The sequence below is a fragment of the Loxodonta africana genome, chromosome 23 (assembly GCF_030014295.1).
Source record: "Loxodonta africana isolate mLoxAfr1 chromosome 23, mLoxAfr1.hap2, whole genome shotgun sequence".
Classification (NCBI taxonomy): Eukaryota; Metazoa; Chordata; class Mammalia; order Proboscidea; family Elephantidae; genus Loxodonta; species Loxodonta africana.
This window is the reverse complement of record NC_087364.1, coordinates 33,443,725-33,466,921: the sequence shown is the minus strand read 5'-3', so window position 1 is coordinate 33,466,921 and position 23,197 is coordinate 33,443,725. Positions and strand designations below refer to the sequence as shown.

General features: G+C 38.9%; 1 protein-coding gene across 7 annotated transcripts in view; it reads right to left on the bottom strand.

Annotated features, from left to right (window-relative positions):
• Positions 1 to 23,197, bottom strand: part of PARP4 (poly(ADP-ribose) polymerase family member 4) — a 260,869-nt gene that overhangs the window by 77,885 nt on the left and 159,787 nt on the right. For all 7 annotated transcript variants that reach the window (XM_064275429.1, XM_064275428.1, XM_064275424.1 and 4 more), the window contains 2 exons: positions 15,753 to 15,884; positions 14,912 to 14,998 (listed from right to left, as the gene is read on the bottom strand). In XM_064275429.1, the coding sequence (XP_064131499.1) occupies positions 14,912 to 14,998; positions 15,753 to 15,884 (219 nt within the window). The remainder of the gene's footprint in view (positions 1 to 14,911; positions 14,999 to 15,752; positions 15,885 to 23,197) is intronic.

The following is a 23,197-nucleotide window of genomic DNA, read 5'->3' as shown; positions in this document are numbered from 1 at the left end:
AAGCCAAGAGCCAACATCATCCTAAATGAAGAGTCTGAAGGCATTCCCCTTGAGAATGGGAATGAGGCAAGGATGCCCTTTATCACTCTTATTCAACATTGTGCTGGAGGTCCGAGCCAGAGTGATTAAGCTAGAAAAAGAAATAAAGGGCGTCCAGATTGGTAAGGAAGAAGTAAAAGTATCTCTATTTGCAGATGATATAATCTTATACACAGAAAACCCTAAAGAATCCACAAGAAAACTACTGGAACTAATAGAAGAGTTCAGCAGTGTATCAGGATACAAGATAAACATACAAAAATCAGTTGGATTCCTCTATAGCAAAAAAGAGAACGTCAAAGAGGATATCAACAAATCAATACCTTTTACAATACCCCACAAGAAGATAAAGGGCTTAGGAATAAATCTTACCAGAGATGTACAAGACCTATACAAAGAAAACTATAAGACACTACTGCAAGAAGCCAAGAGGCCTACATTAGTGGAAAAACATACCTTGCTTATGGATAGGAAGACTCAAAATTCTGAAAATGACTATTCTACCCAAAGCAATCTATAGATACAAAGCAATCCCGATCCAAATTCCAACGGCATTTTTTAATGACATGGAGAAACAAATCAACAACTTCATATAGAAAGGGAAGAGGCCATAAATAAGTAAAGCGTTACTGAAAAAGAAGAATGAAGTGGGGGGCCTCGCACTACCTGATTTTAGAAAATATTATACCACCACAGTAGTCAAAACAACATGGTACTGGTGCAACAAAAGATACATAGACCAGTGGAACATAACTGAGAATCCAGACATAAATCCATCCACATATGAGCAGCTGATCTTTGATTTCACACAGGCCCAAAGTCAGTTAAATGGGGAAAAGACAGTTGACAACACTCAGACTGGGAAAAAATTCTTGGCTACGACAAAATCGATCAGTGTCTAAACTGTAATATCTACAAGATACTGCAAAACAACTAAAAGACAAATAACCCCATTAAAAAATGGAGAAAGGATATGAACAGGCACTTCACCAAAAAAACATTCAGGAAGCAAACAGATACATGAGGAAACGTTCATGATCATTAGCCATTAAAAAAAAAACCCAGTGCCATCGAATCGATTCTGACTCAGCGACCCTGTAAGACAGAGTAGAACTGCCCCATACAGTTTGCAAGGAGCACCCGGCGGACTTGAACTGCCGACCTTTTGGTTAGCAGCCGTAGCACTTAACCACTACACTACCAGGGTTTCCATTAGGCATTAGAGAAATGCAAATCAAAATTACAATGAGGAACCCGGCGCGGCAGAGCCAAGATGGCGGAATAGACAGATGCTTCTGGCGAGCCCTCTTTACAAACAAAGACCCAAAAAAACAAGTGAAACGAGTATATCTGTGACAAGCTGGGAGCTCTGAGCATCAAAGGCAAGCTCAGACAACGAACTGAGGGGCAGGGGAAGGAAGAGATCGTTCAGAAATGGAGAGGAGTTACCAGTCCTGATTCGTGGGGAGCCCTCAGGCACAATTCCCGGAGCAGTGGCAGTGTTGGCGGATTGGTACTAGCGTTCAACCGCAGTTTCCTCAGGGAGAACAGCCAGCCACACAGCCTACTCACACCTCTGGAACCTAAGAAGAATGGCGCTCTCGGCAAAAGCTAAGTACTTGCGTGTATTTTACCGCACCCCTCCAATCCCAAACCGACCTCAGTGGCTGAAACCCTAGGCCTGAGATGGACCCTGGTGAGCACCTAGAGCCATCCTGCCAGTCTTAGGGAAGGAAAAAATTTGCAATTGGGGGAAAAGATAATTTGCTAGCTCCAGTAACCAGGGGAGCTCAGGACAGAAGCAGCTCCTGTCCAGGTATAAACCATCCGTGGACCTTAAGCACCTTTCCTTTCTGCATGGACCTGTGTGGGCCTATTTCAGGAAGACAGGCCCTTCTTGGCAGACTCCAATGATTTCAGCAGTGCGGTGGAGAGGTGGGTGTTTGACGTTTGACATTCCTTTCCCTATTAAACAAGGTCCTCACCTACCCACAACAGGGACCGAAGGACTGGTAGCTCCACTCAAGTCACCCAGCCACCTGCAACAGTGGTCCAAAGGTAACTGGTACCTCATAGTCCTTACATACAAAAACTTTGGGTGCCCACGGTGCCTCTGCAGAGCCAACCCACCAGCACGCTCTAGGGAACAGAGACGCATTTTCTTCAGACACCTGGGGGTTGGTTCTCGGCCCCCTGCCTTGTTCAGAGTGTGACCCCCTGCTGCAATCAGATACCAGTATATACACCAATCACCCCTGCCCCTCTAAGACTGTAGGACAGAGCCTGTACAACACACTTGATGATCAGCTACCTGGGAACCTGAGCTGAATTCATACAAGAAAACTGAATGGACTCCTAGACTGATATACTTGACAACAGCTCTAGCCACCTGGGGACAAGACACCAGAGCTCCAAAGACAAAAATAATCAAGCTAGCTCACTCAAGCAACCCATAGGGGTATATAACAAAACAAAACAAAGCAAGCAGCTACGACACAGTAAGCAAGCATAAACTAATACAATAACTTATAGATAGATGGTTCAGAGACAAGAGTCAATATCAAGTCACATAAAGAAACAGACCAAAATCACCTCAACAGGCTCTCAAAACAAAGAACACTCGGATCTTCTGGTGAAAGTGCATTCCTGGAATTACCAGATGCAGAATACAAAAGTTTAATATACAGAACCCTTCAAGACACCACGAAGGAAATGAGGCAATACGCAGAACACGCAAAGGAACACACAGATAAAGCAACTAAAGAAATTACAAATATTATTCAGGAACATAATGAAAAGTTTAATAAGCTGGAAAAACACATAGACAGACAGCAATCAGAAATTCAGAAGATTAACAATAAAATTACAGAATTAGATAACTCAACAGAAAGAGGAGTAGAATTGAGCAAGTAGAAGCTAGAATTTCTAAACTCGAAGATAAATAACTTGGCACAAATATATTTGAAGAAAAATCAGATAAAAGAATTAAAAAAAATGAAGAAACCTTAAGAATCATGTGGGACTCTATCAAGAGAAATAACCTACGAATGATTGGAGTACCAGAACAGGATTTAACAGAAAATACGGAGAAAATTGTTGAAGATTTGTTGGCAGAAAACTTCCCTGATATTGTGAAAGATGAGAAGATATCTACCCAAGATGCTCATCGAACTCCACATAAGGTAGATCTTAAAAGAAACTCACCAAGACATAATTAAAGTTGACAAAACTAAACACAAAAAGACAATTTTAAGAGCAGCAACGGATAAACGAAAAGTCACCTACAAAGGAGACCAAATAAGAATAAGCTCGGAATACTCGGCAGAAACCATTCAGGCAAGAAGGCAATGGGATAACATATGTAAAAAATTGAAGGAAAAAAATGGCCAGTCAAGAATCATATATTCATCAAAACTGTCTCTTAAATATGAAGGTGAAATTAAGACATTTCCAGATAAACACAAGTTGAGGGAATTCATAAAAACCAAACCAAAACTATGAGAAATACTAAAGGGAGTTCTTTGGTTAGAAAATCAATAATATCAGGTATCAACCCAAGACTAGAACACTGGGCAGAGCAACCAGAAGTCAACCCAGACAGGGATATCCAAAAAAACAAAGCAAGATTATTAAAAAAAAAAAAAAAAAAAAAAAGCCCCAAACGTGGTAAGAGCGATGTTACTATATAAAAGAAGACAACATTAAAATAATAAAGAGGGACTAAGAAATGTAATCACACATGTTCCACACGGAGAGGAAGATGCGGCGATACAAAGAAATAAAAGTTAGTTTTAAATTTAGAAAAATAGGGGTAAATCATCAGGTAACCACAAAGGAGACAAACTATCCTACTCATCAAAATAAAATACAAGGGAAAATACAGACTCAGCAGAAATAAAATTACCGAACAACAAATATGAAGAAAAGACAATACATAAAGAAAATCTACTCAGCACATGAAATCAAGGGGGAAAAGGAAACTGTCAACACACAAAAAAAGACATCAAAATGATAGCACTGAATTCATACCTATCCATAATTACCCTGAATGTAAATGGGCTAAATGCACCAATAAAGACACAGAGAGTGGCAGGATGGATTAAAAAACAAGATCCGTCTATATGCTGCCTACAAGAGACACACCTTAGACTTAGAGACATAAACAAACTAAAACTCAAAGGATGGAAAAAATATATCAAGCAAACAACAATCAAAAAAGAGCAGGAATGGCAATATTAATTTCTGACAAAATAGACTTTCAAGTTAAATCCATCAGAAAGGATAAGGAAGGACACTATATAATGATTAAAGGGACAATACACCAAGAAGATATAACCATATTAAATATTTATGCACCCAATGACAGGGCTGCAAGATACAGAAAACAATCTCTATCAGCATTGAAAAGTGAGATAGACAGCTCCACAATAATAGTAGGAGACTTCAACATACCACTTTCAGTGAAGGACAGGACATCCAGAAAGAAGCTCAATAAAGGCATGGAACATCTAAATGCCACAATCAACCAACGTGACCTCGTAGACATATACAGAACACTCCACCCAACAGCAACTAAGTATACTTTCTTTTCTAGTGCACAAGGAACATTCTCTAGAATAGACCACATATTAGGTCATAAAGCAAGCCTTAGCAGAATCCAAAACATTAAAATATTACAAAGCAATTGCTCTGACCATAAGGCAATAAAAGTGGAAATCTATAGCAGGAAAAGGACGGAAAAGAAATCAAACACTCGGAAACTGAACAATACCCAGCTCAAAAAAAACTGGATTATATAAGACATTAAGGATGGAATAAAGAAATTCTGAGAATCCAATGAGAATGAAAACATATGCTATCAGAACCTTTGGGACACAGCAAAAGCAGTGCTCAGAGGCCAATTTATATCAATAAATGCACACATTCAAAGGAAGAAAGGGCCAAAATCAAAGAATTAATCCTACAACTTGAACAAATAGAAAGAGAGCAACAAAAGAGACCCACAGGCACCAGAAGAAAACAAATAATAAAAATTAGAGCTGAACTAAATAAAATAAATAGAAAACACAAAAACAAGTGAAAGAATTAATAAGACCAAAAGCTGTTTTTTTTTTTTTCAAATCAACAAAATTGATAAACCACTGGTCAAACTGACAAAAGAAAAACAGGAGAGGAAGCAAATAACCCAAATAAGAAACGAGATGGGCGATATTACAACAGACCCAACTGAAATGAAAAGAATCATATCAGATTACTATGAAAAACTATACTCAAACAAATTTGAAAACCTAGAAGAAATGGATGCATTCCTAGAAACACACCACCTACCTAAACTAACACAAACAGAGGTAGAACAACTAAATAGACTCATAACCAAAGAAGAGATTGAAAAGGTAATCAAAAAACTCCCAACAATAAAAAAAGCCCTGGTCCGGACGGCTTCACTGCAGAGTTCTACCAAACTTCCAGAGATGAGTTAACATCACTACTACTAAGGTATTTCTGAGCATAGAAAAGAACGGAATGCTACTAAACTCATTCCACGAAGCCACCATATCCCTGATACCAAAACCAGGTAAAGAACGACAAAAAAAGAAAATTACAGACCTATATCCCTCATGAATGTACATGCAAAAATCCTGAACAAAATTCTAGCCAATAGAATTCAACAACATACAAAAAATAATTCACCATGACCAAGCGGAATTCATAACAGGTATGCAGGGATGATTCAACATTAGAAAACCAATTAATGTAATCCACCATATAAATAAAAGAAAAGACAAGAATCACATGATTTTATCAACTGATGCAGAAAAGGCATTTGACAATGTTCAGCACTCATGAGTGATAAAAACTCTCAGCAAAATAGGAATAGTAGGAAAATTCCTCAACATATTAAAGGGCATTTATACAAAGCCAACAGCCAACATCACCCTAAATGTAGAGAGCCTGAAAATATTCCCATTGAGATCAGGAAGCAGACAAGGATGCCCTTTATCACCATTCTTATTCAATATTGTGTTGGAAGTCCTAGCCAGAGCAATTAGGCTAGATAAAGAAATATAGGCCATCCAGATTGGCAAGGAAGAAGTTAAAGTATCTCTATTTGCAGATGAGATGATCTTATACACAGAAAACCCTATGGAATCCTCCAGAAAACTACTGAAACTAATAGAAGAGTTCAGCAGCGTATTGGGATACAAGATAAACATACAAAAATCAGCTGGATACCGATACACCAACAAAAAGAACATCATAGGGGATATCACCAAATCAATGCCATTTACAGTAGCCCCCAAGAAAATAAAATATTTAGGAATAAATCTTTCCAGAGAAATAAAAGACAAAGAAAACTATAGTACAGTTCTGCAAGAAACCGAAAGAGACTTACATAAGTGGACGAACATACCTTGCTCATGGATAGGAAGACTTAACATAAAAAAAAAAAAAAATCTATTCTACCCAAAGCAATCTATACATTTAATGCAATTCCAATCCAAATCCCAACGACATTCTTTAATGAGATGAAGAATCAAATCACCAACTTTATATGGAAGGGAAAGAGGCCCCGGATTAATAAGGCATTACTGAAAAAGAAGAACAAAGTGGGAGGCCTTACTTTACCTGATTTTAGAACCTATTATACCGCCACAGTAGTCAAAACAGCCTGGTACTGGTACAATAACAGAACAGATACATGGACCAATGGAACAGAATTGAGAATCCAGACACAAATCCATCCACATATGAGCGGCTGATATTTGACAAAGGCCCCAAACAGTTAAATGCGGAAAAGACAGTCTTTTTAACAAATGGTGCTGGCATAACTGGATATCCATCTGCAAAAAAATGAAACAAGACCCATACCTCACTCCATGCACAAAAACTAACTCAAAATGGATCAAAGACCAAAACATAAAATCTAAAACAATAAAGATCATGGAAAAAAAAAATACAGACAACATTAGCAGCCTCAATACATGACATAAACAGAATACAAAACATTAAAAAGAATGTAGAAGAAAAACTAGATAACTGGGAGCTCCTAAAAATCAAGCACCTATGCTCATCCAAAGACTTCACCAAAAGAGTAAAAAGTCTACCTACAGGCTGCGAAAAAGTTTTTAGCTATGACATTTCTGATCAGCGTCTGATCTCTAAAATCTACATGAAACTGCAAACAGACAAATAACCCAACTAAAAAATGGGCAAAAGATATGAATACACACTTCACTAAAGAAGACATTCAGGCAACTAACAGATATATGGGGAAATGTTCAGGATCATTAGCCATTACAGAAATGCAGATCAAAACTACAATGAAATTTCATCTCACTCCAAAAAGGCTGGCAGTAATCCAAAAAACACAAAACAATAAATGCTGGAGACGCTGTGGAGAGATTGGACTTATACACTGCTGGTGGGAATGTAAAATGGTACAACCATTTTGGAAATCGATTTGGTGTTTCCTTATAAAGGTAGAAATAGAACTACCATACGATCCAGCAATCCCACTCCTTGGAATATAGAGAAATAAGAGCCTTTACATGAACAGATATATGCACACCCATGTTTACCGCAGCACTGTTTACAATAGCAAAAAGCTGGAAGCAACCAAAGTCCCCGTCAACAGATGAATGGATAAATAAATTATGGTATATTCACACAATGGAATACTACGCATCGATAAAGAACAGTGAGGAACCTGTGAAACATTTCATAACATGGAGGAACCTGGAAGGCATTATGCTGACTGAAATTAGTCAGTTGCAAAGGACAAATATTGTATAAGACCACTATTATAAGAACTTGAGAAATAGTTTAAACTGAGAAGAAAACATTCTTTTGTGGTTAAGAGAGGCGGGAGGGAGGCAGGGTAGGAGAGGGACATTCACTAATTAGATAGTAGATAAGAACTACTTCAGGTGAAGTGAAAGACCAAATACAACACAGGGGAGCTCAGCACCTCTGGACTAAACCAAAAGCAAGGAAGTTTCCTGAATAAACTGAATGCTTCAAAGGCCAGCGTAGCAGGGGCAGGGGTCTGGGGACCATGGTTTCAGGGGACATCTAAGTCAATTGGCATAATAAAATCTATTAACAAAACATTCTGCATCCTACTTTGAAGAGTGGCATCTGGGGTCTTAAATGCTAGCAAGCAGCCATCTAAGATGCATCAATTGGTCTCAACTCACCTGGATCAAAGGAGAATGAAGAACACCAAGGGCACAAGTCGATTACAAGCCCAAGAGACAGAAGGGGCCACATGAACCAGAGACTACATCATCCTGAGACCAGAAGAACTAGACGGTGCCTGGCTACAACCGATGACTACCATGACAGAGAACACAACAGAGAGAGCCCTGGAGGGAGCAGGAGAGCAGTGGGATGCAGACGCCAAATGCTCATAAAAACACCAGACTTAATGGTCTGACTGAGACTAGAAGGACCCCAGTGGTCATGGCCCCAGACCTTCTGTTGGCCCAGGACAGGAACCATTCCCGAAGCCAACTCTTCAAGACACGGACTGGACTGGACAATGGGTTGGAGAGGGATGCTGGTGAGGAGTGAGCTTCTTGGATCAGGTGGACACTTGAGAATATGTTGGCATCTCCTACCTGGACGGGAGATGAGAGGGTGGAGGGGGTTAGAAGCTGGTGAAATGGACACGAAAAGAGAGAGTGGAGGGAGAGAACAGGCTGTCTCATTAGTGGGAGAGTGATTGGGAGTGTGCAGCAAGGTGTATATCAGTTTTTGTGTGAGAGACTGACTTGATTTGTAAACTTTCACTTAAAGCACAATAAAAAATTATTTTAAAAAATTACAATGAGATTCCATCTCACAACAGCAAGGCTGGCATTAATCCAAAAAACACCAAAAAATTAATAAATGTTGGAGAGGTTGTGGAGAGACTGGAACACTTGTACACTGCTAGTGGGAATGTAAAACAGTACAACTACTTTGGAAATCGATCTGACACTTCCTCAAAAAACTAGAAACAGAACTACCATATAATCCAGGAATCCCATTCCTTGATTTCATATCCTAGAGAATAAAAGCCCTCACAGGAATAGATACATGCACATCCATATTCATTGCAGCACTGTTTACAATAGCAAAAATATAGAAACAACCAAGGTCCCCTTCAATGGATGAATGGATAAATAAATTAAGGTATATCCACACAATGGAATACTATGCAACCATAAAGAGCAACAATGAACCCTTGAAACATCTCATAACTTGGAGGAATCTGGAAGGCATTATGCTGAGTAAAAGTAACCAGTCACAGAAGGACAAATATTATATGAGATCACTATTATAAGAACTCAGGAAAAGGTATAAATGCAGAAGAAAACATTCTTTGATAGTTACGAGTGTGGAGTGCAAGGTAGGGGGTATTCATTAATTAAATAGTAGACAAGAATTATTCTAGGTGATGGGACGGACAATACACAATAAAAGGGAAGTCAGCACAACTGGACTAAACAAAAAACTAAGAAGTTTCCTGAATACAACCGAACAGTTTGAGGGACACAGTAGTAGTCTGGTGACTATTGTTTCAGGGGACACCTAGGTCAACTGGCATAACAAAGGGTACTAAGAAAACGTTCTGCATCCCAGTTTGGTGTGTGGCATCTGGGGTGTTAAAAGCCAGCAAGCAGCCATCTAAGACACATCAATTAGTCTCAACCCACTGGGAGCAAAGAATAATGAAGAATACCAAAGACACAAGGAAAATATGAGCCCAAGAGAAAGAAAGGGCCACATAAACCAAAGACTTCATCTGCCTGAGACCAGAAGAACTAGACGATGCCTGGCTACCACCGAAGACCAGCCTTACAGGGAATACAACAGATGGAGCAGGAGAAAAGTGAGTTGCAGGCCTCAAATTCTAGTAAAAAGACCAGACTTAATGGTCTGACTGAGACTGGAGGGATCCCAGAGGTCATGGCTCCCAGATTCTGTTAGCCCAAAACTAAAACCATTCCCAAGGCAAACTCTTCAGACAAAGATTAGACTTAACTATAAGAGAGAAAATGATGCTGTGAGGAGTGTGCTTCTTAGCTCAAGTAGACACATGAGACTATGTGGACAGTTCCTTTCTGGATGTGAGATGAGAAGGCAGAGGGGGACAGGAGCTGGTTGAACGGACACGGGAAATACAGGATGGAGAGAAGGAGTGTGCTGTCACATTGCAGGGAGAGCAACTAGGGTTACATAACAATGTGTGTATAAATTTTTGTATGAGAAACTGACTTGAATTGTAAACTTTCACCTAGAGTACAATAAAAAAGGAAAAAAATTTTTTAAAGATGTAATAAATAAGCCAATAAGGAGATAAAATGGAATCATAAAATGTTCAATACAAAAAAAGGCAAGAAAAGAAAGAAATAACAAATGAGACAAATAGAAAACAATTAGCAAGACTGTAGCTATGAATCAAACCAAATCAGTAATTACATTAATTGTAAATGGTCTAAACAACCCAATTAAAAGGCACATACTGTCATATTGGATATAATAGTATAAGGTTCCAGTGATAAATATGTCAGTCTAGATGTTTTAGGAAGAAGAAAATGGTCAACTGGTCACATAAATTAGGTCTTGGTAACACTGCCATTTAATCTGGCAATTAGGAGGATGTAAGTGGCCCTTTTTTTTTTTTTTTTTTTTTAAGTGGCCCTAGCTTGGGCAGTCCCTCCAGCCTGGCTTTTGGCACCACAGTTTTCTTTTCATTTTCCCATTAACTATCTACCTTTTTCTGTTACTTCCCTGCTTAAATATTGGGGATTACAAACTAAACCTCTATCTTTCTAAATAGTATACTAAACATTATGAAAATGAGACAGATACATACAGGTTGCCACAGAAGCATAAGACAACGGCACCTAACCTTTCCAGGACAATGGCAGGAAAAGCTTTAGTTCTCTCTTAGATGAAAGGGTGCTTAAGCTAAAATTCTATAAATGATATTTTTTAAAAATCAAGCAAACAAATGAAGTGGCATTGTGTCTTCGAGAAACATAAACAGCTCGGCCTTTTTGGGATATGATGTGGAAGGAAGAAAGTAATGTAAGACTGATAAAGTAGGCAGGGCCAGCCTTGGAGGGCCTTCTACTCCACATTAATGAGTCAAGGGAATAAATGATGGGTCCTAAATTAGATTAATGGCTACAGAATAGGTGGTGGCATGGGGTAGATTTCATGGATGTTTAGGAGAAAAATTTAACGGATGACTAACTGAATATGGGAAATGGAAGACTGGAAAGACAGACATGAGAATGACTCCCTGATTTCCTTCATAGAGGAAACAGTTTGGATGGGAAGGTAGTGAGATCAGTTTTACACGTGTTTAATAAGTATTTGTGTTTTTATTTTTTATAATTGATTTATTTTAATGAATACGCTACCTTGTTCCTTTTAAGCTGACTTCAAGAAGTCAGATTAATAAATGATTAATTTATGTACATACCAAAAGTGGGTCAATATAAATTTGATTTATTAGTTTAGACTTGGGTCTCTTTATTGTGCTTTAACTCAAGGAATCTGAGAGAGAGAGAGAACCATGTAAGTTTACATTCAATTAGACTTACAGAAGCAATAACACTGTGTTAGGAACTTTCCTCAGGTATGGCAGCTCAGCCCCTTTTTTGCTTTCCCTTCTACCACCCAACACTTAAAGCTAGGTGTTCCAGAACTGCATCCAATCTCTGTTACAATACCTAATCTCTGTCACCATGCCATCTCAGAGAATCCCATGATGACTCCCAGATCTCCACCTCCAGTGTAGACCTCTCTCCTAAGCTCCCAAACATATATTCAGCTGCCTCAGGAACCCATGCACACAATGCCCATCAATTACGCAAACTCATTATCTCCTCCCACTCACACTACCCTCATACCCACAAAGAATCTGCTCTTCCCCAATCCCTGCCTTGATGAATAGCAAACAGCCTCTGGTCACCCAAGCCAGACTTGTCCAAGCCCCATTCATGATTCCTTTCTCTCTGCCACACTCTCCATATGTTTCCATCTTTAACCAGTCATGTACATTCTAGCTCCCTAACATCTTTCACAACAGTTGCATTCTCTCCATTCCCACTGCCACTATTTTAGTTCAGGCCCCCATTATGCCTCTTGCCTAGACTACTACAATAGTTGCTTAACTAGTCTCCCTGCCCCAAGCTGACTGTCAGGCCACTCCAACCTTCTAATTACCATCTGAGTGCTCTTTTTCAAAGGCAAATCTTACCCATGTCACTCCAGCAAGGACAAAATACCAGTACTTATATTTTCCCACAGAACAATGCTGTTTCAGGTCACTTACAGCCTGTGCTTGTTGAATTGCCAGAGTTGCTTGCGGCTCATGAGGACCCATATATGCAGAGTAGAACTGCTCTATAGGTTTTTCAAGGCTATGACCTTTCAGAAAGAGATCACCAGGCCTGTCTCCCAAGGTGCCTCTTGGGTGATTTTGAATCACCAACCTTTCGGTTAGTAGTTGGGCATTTAATCACCCAGGGTCTACCTCTTTGTTTACCTCGGGAGTTCCTACTCATCCTTTAAGACTCTGTTCAAGAGTCTTTGTCTCTGGGAAGGCTCCCCGAACCATTAAATTTGACTTGTCCAGTGCCTCATTATGCCACTACTACGTTAAATACATCTCTATTACTCTATCACATATCATAATCTTTGTTTAGTTTGCTTTCCACACTAGACTGTGAGTTCTATATGGGATTATATATTATTTCTAAATCACTAGCATCTGGTATAGGTACTAATGTTGGTTTAACTGAAGAAAGGATAATCAACAGTCTCAAAACTGCACTGGGGTCATCTAGATGGCGTAGAGTAGATGTTGTTTTGACACTTTGGAGACTACAAGATACCTTAGTGGAAGCATTTCAGTGGCCTGATGGGGGAGTCATTGAGTACATTAAGAAGTAAATCGTAAGAAAATAGGTAAGTCTTACATTGAAGGGAAAGAGAATAACGGGATAGTAGTTTAAGAGGAGAAAGAGAAGTAAAGGAAGGGCTGGCTTTATTTTTTAGGCTAGATAAGCCAGGAATAAAAAGCACGTAGTGACAGAGAAGCTGGAAATATGAGAGGAAATAAGTGATAGAGCAAGGATTAGGAAAAGATTATGTAAGATGGGATAAAGAGTCCAAGAGATAAATTAGAGTTAGAAATATTAGGGACAAAGGGACAAGAGAGACTGAAGATATCATTCTTTTAGTTGAAGGGGAGGAAAGCTGAAGGAATTCATGATTTATAATTATTTTTATAGAGGTGGGTTGCTAGTTTAAGGAGAATGGTAAAGAGCTGAAATAGCTGTTGCTGAGAATGGAGCAAAGAAGCCAGCTAGGAGTGAATAAAAGTGCTGTTTTTTTTTTTTTTTTTTTAGAGGTGCAGTGAGCATGCTCACTGAGGGAGGAGCCCTTTACTCCAAGACATTTCTTCCAACTCTATCCACACTTCCGATATATTAATTTGTAATTTTAACACATCACTATATAACATTCCAATCACTAACTATTTTCATTTCTGTCCCTTGGATATCTAAAGCCAATGTGTTAGTTTTCTGATAATCACAGTTATCGGATGGCAAAATGCATTTTGGGAGACCTGAAAGCAGGGGTGAGCAATGGCTCTGACCAGACTTTATCTTTAAAAAAAAAAAAAAAAAAAAAATTTTTTTTAATTTATCTTTGGTAGTATCTTTTTAGTATCAATTATGAAGACTGACTTCCTGTGAACCACATTCCTCGGGAAATGTTAGCATGAAGGAGGAAATATTTAGACCAACTCATTTAGGACCATAATCCCACACTCAAATGAACCCTCAGGCTTTTATATATATACTTCAGCCAGAGGCCAGCATTATTAACTGTTTGATAATCACCTGTTCATTGTTCATTCCCATCCTACAAATGGATATCTTAAATGTCAAAATTAATAATTTACCCCTGAAATCTAACTGCAAGGTTGGTGGTTTGAGTCCACCCAGAGTCATCTTGGAAGAAAGGTCTGGTGATATACTTCTGAAAAATCAGCCATTGTAAACCCCATAGTGCACAGTTCTACTCTGACACACATAGGGTCACCATGAGTCAGAGTCAACATCAACTGGTTTGATTTTTAAATCTATACTAATTTTTAATACTGTGCACACCCGTGCCAAGCATTAAATTTTCATGATATTATGGCAATGTGTCATCCTCAGAGGACATGCCTGAAGCATATGGTTCCATCTTTAACAACAACTAAATATGCACTAGATATTCTGGTTAGAAACTGACTGCATGCAATCATGCACCTATTGAAGGTACATTTAAAAAATACTTAAGAAAAAAATCTAGTGGACATGATAATTATCCTTCTTCCAGATTCTCCACATTATATTCCTAAAAGCTAATAGTCAGACGGCAAAGAACCTGGCCCTATTTCAGTCCCTGCAGAAATGCCTTCCTGGGTTACGATTTGGTAAAAATTGAGTAAATTTTTAAGTGAGCTTAGTTCCAGGAAGGCTTATCTTGTAAATACATTACACTCTTTTATAGTAAGATGACAGTTATGTAACCCAAATGTTTTCTTTTTGTTGATACTTCTGGGAAACTCAGTTCCCAATTATAGAGATAGTTATCTGCCTTGTAATATTTATACCATTTCCTCCTTTATTTAGACAAATCAGATATGTCTGATCAGCTTAGCGTCTCCCTGCTTAAAAGCAAATGAAACATCAGAGGCCCAAACACTATAAATTATCTTGGTTTCTAGTATGAATTTCATATTTTAAATCATTTTCCAACCCCTTTTTCAATTCTAATAAGACTACTAAGCTAGCAGATGAATAGCAAGTCATACAGGTGCATCCTGATCCATCAAGTAAGCACCATGGCCTTGACTGATGGCTTCTTGGTATTCTTGACGGGCTCCTTCCTTCTCTTTAACCTGGAAAAAATTATTTTTACATCCGTCATAATATAAATGGTGGCTTCAGACTTTAATTAGGAAAACTTAATCATGTTTACTAAAACCTAGGCAAAAACAGAAAACTAAGAGCCTATCTAAGATGAATGGAAGCTTATGTAAAGTGATCATCAAAATGTACTTCTTATCTGATTCGAATTTGAACCAAAAAGAACAATTAAAGAAAACTCTCTTTAAATTTGGAACAAAATATTTCAGAGTCAATACAAAAAAAACAAAAACGGTTTGACTGGGACTTTATTTTGAACAAAAAGTAACAAATTAAGTTTATTTTATCTTAAATTTACAAAATGTGGGTTGTAATTGCAATTGTGTTCTAATGATTAGAGTAAACAAAGAATAAATCAACTGTTATTTCTTTTGGTACAATTTTTATACATGTATTTCAGTTTCACTTTTATAGCAGGGTATGGAGGATCAGTTTTTGCAAAAATATACAATAGCTACACCAGTTATCCAATATGCCTCTCTTAAACTTTTGATTTTGAAGTCACTCTTTTCTCAAGTGCCGGAGCACAGAATTTGCCAGAGACTAACGAAGGCTGGACAAACAGGAATTTAGAAATTTGAGTGGAGACTAACTGTATACGCATGAGAATATTTTTGCTTTATGACAAGGTTGCTACTCAACCTCATAGCTACGGGGGACTCACATAATGAAGATTTAGGTAAATGGGAAACCAAAGTGAAATCACAATGCATTTTCTCCCCTTACCTCTCCTACTATATGCTTCCCATTGATGAAAGCTTCAAAACCACACACAGCTGCTTTATCATCCAGAGGAAAGATATATTTTGCCTCAATGGGCACATGACTTTGATTTGTGTATGTCTGAAAAACGATGACCTGAAGAAGAAAAGTCCATATACTTGTTGTTATAATTACTAATGAAAATTCTTATGCATAATTGTTTCAAATTCCTTGAATTTTTATCATGTCCCTCAAATTCCTAACTCAGGCTTTAGGAGTTAGAGGAGATGCCACTGCTATGTAGAGTCTATGTCACATGAGAAAATGCACCGGCCCCGTGTTTAGGTAGTTCATACATGCCTAACAAAAGGTGAGTCACTTGACAGCAGTGCAACTTAATTAGCAGAAGCAATGCAGCTACTGTTAAGCTGGCCAGGAAAAAAGTTCCTTTTTTTAGCTTCCTTATAGCACACGAGCCTGGTACTATTCCAGAATAGCCCTTATATTCAATCTATGATGTCTTGGTACTCCTCCTTGGGGATGTTTCTTTGGTTTTATCCCTTTCTTCTCAGCTGCTTTTCCAGTCTAAGTCCTCATCTTTTCCTGCCTAGATGGCTCCTGAATCAAGCCTTTTCCATTCTACTGTATCTTGCCATTTAAATGTTATCATATTAATTTTTCAAAAAGGACAATTTTTATCAATTACTTGCTTATCAAGAAAAAGCATTAGTTTTTAAATATTTGGAAAAATTTTTAAAAACTTACATATGTAATAAACAGTAAAATAAACAATGGCATTAATAAGAAAATATTTAACAATTTGTAACCAATAATCCCCGAGAAGAGACTAAAATGAAAAGAAAGAAAAAAAACAGTCAGCCTACTCTAAAACGCTATCTACAACTGGGTTTACTAAAAGCTAGGGTGTATAGTCTGGTTTGGTTTAGGGTGTACAGGGCACCAGACAAATACGTTTTGAGGGTCCCCTGCCTATATAAACAATTTGAATCGCCCCAAGTCAGTAGGTCAGCACCCTTCTGGAGACCCAATCTGTTGCAATCCTACATACAAATGCCTCAATGGCCAGTGGGAGATTTCTGCTTGCCAGACCACCCCCCTGGAACAATCCCACAGACACAAGTCCAGTAGTTTCTGAAGTACCTGCACAGCCCCATGTGACTCTGGAAGAGGAGAAACCAGGACTGGAACTGACACAGGGCTCTGTTTGCCCTGATCTAAGGGCTACTGACTAGAAGGGCATCATGTTCACTCCTTGGTTGCACAGAAAACTCCTGAGGGAGAAAACATCCTCTCCTGGATGCCTACAGTTCTACCAAACCCCTCAGACACACTTTTCCTTGGCTTATATTTGATGAGTATGATCAACATCTAATTATACTTTGGTTTAGTGTCTTCATTCTACTCTGTAGATATCCTACCTGCCTCTGGTTAACAATTTTGTCTTGTGAGTTCCAATCTATGTCAGCGTGATTCTCTTTGTATATCACATTGTAGAATTGGGCACTCAAAAAATTCATAATTTTAGATAATGATGACAGAAGTATTTTTGCCAGAACTTAAAGCAGAAACTAATACACTATAAAAATTTTTTACATTTAATATTCCTCCTTAAGAAGAAACCATTACATAAATAATGAGCTGAAAACATTAAACTCATTCCAAGAAGAGTCAAAACATATGAGCTAAGCACATAGAGGTGCCTACTGTTCAGCCTCTGTTCAAATATGCAAGGTTAATCTACAGGTCAGCTGCCCAATCATAAATTAATAAAATATTCTCTGCTAAATGAGTTATTGTGGACCAAACTTCCCCATGAAGGAGGCCATCTCAGCTTTGAAATATCAAATAGAGCAACTTATAAATTCCAAAGGACATATGCCTCTTGTAGCATAATCATAATTTGTTTTGTATCTCCTACATGTCAAAAAATGGACTAGGTACTTTACATTCATGGTATCTAATAGCCACAATACCAATGGGTAGATATTATTATTCATATTTTACACATCAGAAACTGAGGCACAAAAAGGTTAAGTAACTTCCCCAATGTCAAAATGCTAGAAAAGAATGAAGCAAGGATTCAGAGCTATCTTTTTGACTCCAAATCCCATATTTTGTGTCACGTATGATAGGTTGTGGAATTGACATGACAGCAACAGATTTTACAACATGTTGCACTACAGCAGTGATTACGAACCTAAACTATAGAATCAGAAGGAACTGAGGTCAAAAGCTCACAGAGTAATTGCACATGAAAAATTTAATTCAGAGCTTGAATTATAAGAAGTGGTAATTATTGTTGTTACAGCTCCTAAATGCCTCCAAAGATATAAAACATTTACCACCAGACCACATGTGGGTTTTCCCATGTTCTATATGACATTCCCATGAGCTACCTCAGGGGCATGGGTACGGGTCAGAGCAGGCCAGACAGTAGTGGTCAGATATTTCCAAACTGGTATAAATATCATACATAACATAATCTTCCCCACTCCAGTTTAAGGTGATCACTAAAATTAATATTATTTCCTTCTGAAGGTACAAGAGTCATGATGTTCTTATTTTCCTGAGAATATTTTTATGGTTGTTTAACAATCTTCAGTGTTAGGAGGCAATGATGAGTTAAATATTAGAATTCAGTTTTAGAAAACAGAACTTTTTCTACCTCTACCACCACATGTACCCACCTACTGGCACGTGTGCCCTTAAGTTCTACCTGCCATCCCATGATGGTGGATTAACTAACTCTAATCTCCCACCCAAGTCCAGGCACTGCTCCTGAGCACTGGATCTCATCCTCTCGCCTACAAAAGGACGGAGCTCCAGCAATATTCGTCTCTCTCTCCTGGGTCACCAGTTTTCCTTTCCTGCAATGAATCACTCCGACTGGCACATACACATGTTATTATTTCTCCCAGCTCAAAAGGAAAAAGAATGCACTCTTGAACCCACTTTTCTTTCTACTACTGTCCCATTTTCTCTCCGGTGACTCCAAATTCTTTCCTCCCATTCTCTCTCTCTTTTTTTTTTTTTTTATTGTACTTAAATGAAGGTTTACAGAACAAACTAGTTTCTCATTGAACAGTACATGTATTGTTTTACTACATTGCTTAACAACCCCACAACACGGCAACGCTCTTCCTTCTCAACCTTGGGTTCCCTACTACCAGCTTTCCTGTTCCTTCCTGCCTTCTAGTCCTTGCCCCTGGGCTGATGTGCCCCTTTAGTCTCATTTTGTTTTATGGGCCTATCCAATCTTTGGTTGAGGGGTGAACCTCAGGAGTGACCTAATTACTGAGCTGATCAGGTGTCCAGGGGCCATAGTCTCAGGGTTTCTTCAGTCTCTGTCAGGTCAGCACATCTGGTCTTTTATTTAGAGTTAGAATTCTGTTCTACATTTTTCTCCAGCTCTGTCCAGGACCCTCTATTGTGATCCTTGTCAGAGCAGTCAGTGGTGGTAGTCGGGCACCATCTAGTTGTACTGGGCTCAGTCCCATGGAGGCTGTGATAGAGGTGATCAGTTAGTCCTTTGGACAAATCTTTCTCTTGTATCTTTGGTCTTCTTCATTCTTCCTTGCTCCTGAAGGGGTCAGAACAGTGCAGTATCCTAGATGGCTGCTCACAGGCTTTTGAGAACCGAGACACTATTCACTGAAGTAGAATGTAGAACAGTTTCTTTATAAACTATGTTATGCCAGTTGTGCTAGATGTTCCCTGAGACTATGGTCCCGACGGCCCTCAGCCCAGCAATCTGGTCCCTCAGGGAGTCTGGATGTGTTTATGGAGATTCCATGACCTTGCCTTGTACAAGTTGTGCTGGTTTCTTCAGTATTGTGTACTGTCTAACCCTTCACCAAAGTTATCACTTATCTATTGCCTATTTAGTGTTTTTCCATCCCCAACCCTCCCCTCCCACGTAACCATCAAAGATTGTTTCTTTTTGTGTGTAAACCCTGTCATGAGTTTTTACAGTAGTGGTCTCATACAATATTTGTCCTTTTGTGATTGACTTATTTCATTCAGCATAATGCCCTCCAGAATCACCCATGTTATGAAATGCTTTGCAGATTCATCGTTGTTCCTTATCATTGCTCAATACTCCATTATGTGTATGTACCACAGTTTCTTAATCCATTCATCTGTTGATGGGTATCTAGGTTGTTTCCATCTTTTTGCTATTGTCAACAGTGCTGCAATAAGCATGGGTGTGCATATGTCTATTCATGTGCCAACTCTTATTTCTCTAGGATATATTCCTAGGAGTGGAATTGCTGGATCATATGGTATTTTTATTTCTAACTTTCTCAGGAAGCGCCATATCGTTTCCCAAAATGGTTGTATCATTTTGCATTCCCACCAGCAGTGCATAAGAGTTCTGATCTCCTTGCAGCCTCTGCAACACATGTTATTTCCTGTTTTTTTGATTCATGCCAATAATGCCGGGCTGAGATGGTATCTCATTGTGGTTTTGATTTGCATTTCTCTATTTTTTTTTTTTTTTTTTTTTAATGGCTAGTGATCGTGAGCATTTCCTCATGAGTCCGTTGGTGTCTGAATGTCTTCTTTGGTGAAGTGTCTGTTCATTTCCTTTACCCATTTTTTAACTGGATTGTCTTTTTGTTGTAGAGGTGTTGGATTTTTTTGTAGATTTTAGAAATTAGACCTTTGTCTGATTTGTAATAGCCAAAAATGTCTTCCCAGTCTGTGGGTTCTTTTTTTAATCTTTTGGTGCAGTCTTTTGATGAGTGTAAGTGTTTAATTTTTAGAAGATCCCCGTTATCTAGCTTATCTTCTGGAGATTGCGTGTTGTTGATCATGATTTGTATCCTGTTAATGCCGTGTATTAGGGCCTCTAGCATTGATCCTATTTTTTCTTCTATGAACTTTAGAGTTGTTGGCTTTATATTTGTTATATTTCTTTTGGTTTTGGATAGTCCTTGAGAGTTCATTTCCTAGGTTGGTATTTGACTGGTAAAATTTTGCTTCCTAGATTCAGGCTGTGGTCTGACGTTGTTTGTTCTCAGACCAAAGGACTCCCTTTAATAATTCCTGTAAGTTTGATTTGGTTTTCTACATATTCCCTTAATTTCTGTTTATCTGGAAATGTCCTAATTTCATCATCACATCTGAATGAGAGTTTTGCAGAATATATTTTTCTTTGCTGGCAATTTTTTTCTTTCAAAGCTTTATATATGTCATCTCCTTGCCTTCGTGCCTGCGTGGTTTCTGCCAATAAGAGCTTATTCTTATTGTTTCTCCTCTGTATGTGGCTTTTTGTTTTTCTCAAGATGCTCTCAGCATTTTTTGTTTGTGTTTGGTTTTAGTGAGTGTGATTATGGTATGCCTTAGTGATTTTCTTTTGGGGTCTATCCTATACGGGGCTTGTTGAGCTTCTTGGATGGTCAACTTTTCATCTTTCATGATATTAGGGAAGTTTTTTATCAGCAATTCTTTGATAATCTCTGTGTTTTCCATTTTCTACCCCGTTCTGGAACACCAATCACTTGTAAATTTTGGGTTTTGACTGTAGCCCACATAATTCTCAGGGTTTCTTCATTTTTTTTTATTCTGATTTTTCCTCAGAGTTGTATCCAAGTGTTTGTCTTCCACTTCACTGATCCTGTCTTCCATCATTTCAAACCTGCTCCTCAGCCCTTTTATTATGCTGTCCATTTCTGAAATCTTGTTTATCTTTTGGATTTCTGATTGCTGTTCTTGCATGATTTCTAGTTTTAAATTTATTTTGGTATTTTGTTCCTGTATCATATTCCCGAATTCTTCCATTTTTTTGTCTGTATATTCCATGAATTTGTCTATTTTTTCCTCATTTTCATCTGCTTTTTCCTTCAACTCTTGGATAGCTCTGAATATTAGTGATTTGAATTCCCTATCAGGTAGTTCTAGTGCCTCTTCTTCTACTGGAGAGTCATCTGGTGTTTTATTTTGGATGCCTACTGGAACTATTCTCTCCCGTTTTTTTTATGTTTTGATATTGTCTGCTGTCTTCAGGACATTCAGTAGTTATTTTCTTCATTTATTGATCATAGTTCTGTTTGTCTCACCCTCCTTTTTTGTTTTATTTGGTCATGTTTGAGCAGACAGGCTGTGTGTTCTTTGTTGTTTACCTGTCTGTTGTCATGATACTTTTCACCTCCTTGTCCAAAGGGCAGGGACAGTCACTCCGCTATGGTGATGCAGAACAGGTCCAGCTGAAGGGGAGGGGCTGGGATGGGTTGCTGTGGCACATACTAGGGCCAACAGGGCTTGGAAGAAATCAGTGCTGGGCAGGTTCTGGTAGGTCATGCCTGTGCTGCTCAGGGGTGTGATGTTCAGCACATGATGCAGGTAGGCAGGAAGAAAGGGGAAGGTGGTGATGTATGGAGCTAATATTGATATGGGAAAGAGTAAAGAGAGGAGAGAGAAAGAAGAGCCAAAAACAAACAAACAAAAGAGTGCTAAGGGAGCTTGCCACTGGAGTGGAGAAATGAGAATCCGAAAAATGGAGAAAAACAAAAAGGAAAAAAAAGGGGGTAAAGGAAAAAAATATATATATATATATATATAAATTTGGAAGCAATGGAAAGAAAGAAAAGAAAAGGCCCCAGAGGTCCCACCAGTGCAGCTGCAATGAGTGGGGAGTGGCTCCCAGACTACGCAGTATCACCTGGCTAAAGGAGGTATAGATGTCATACAACGCCAGGTATGCAGAAGACAGGAAAAGAAGGTAAGTATAGAGAGAAGAGAATTGAGAAATGAGAAAAGACAGAAAGGAAAAAATAAGAAAGAAAAAAAGGTATGCCCCCAGGGATCCCACCTACGTGGCTGCACAGATTGGGGGAGTAGCTCCTAAGTCATGCAGTGTGGCCCTGCTGGAAGAGGCTCCAAAGCCACAAAAAAAGAAAACAAACAAATAAACAAAGCAAAACAAAGAAAAAAAAATGCCCTAGGAATCCCACCAGAGTGGTGTCACGGCCAGGAAAGTGGTTCCCCAGCTAGGCAGTGCTTCACAGCCTTTCAAGAGTAAGAAGAGATGGCACATGGAGCTAGGTGTTCGAGAGTAAGGAGTGGGAGGTGATGGGAGGCATGGAAGAAACCAAAAGAAATGGAAAAAAGTAATACCAGCAATAAACTAATGGCAGAGAGCTGGCCAGTGTGGGTGGGGTGAATCCAAGCAGCACGGGGCCAAAACAGCTGCCTCTGGGCCAAGGGGCTGTGACCAGTGGGAAGTGGAGGAGGCTGGGGTGGGAAAGGGAAGAAGAGTGAGGGTTAGGAAAGCATATATTGCTGGTTACCAGATGCTCTGTCTCCTGTTGGGAACTTCGTGAAGCTGCTTTCCCATACTCTCTGTCCGCCCATCTCTGATGTGGGTGGGGCGAATCCAAGCAGCACGGATGCTGCACTTCCTGGCTGGCCATGCCACTGCTGCCAGCCAGGAGTCACGGAGGTAG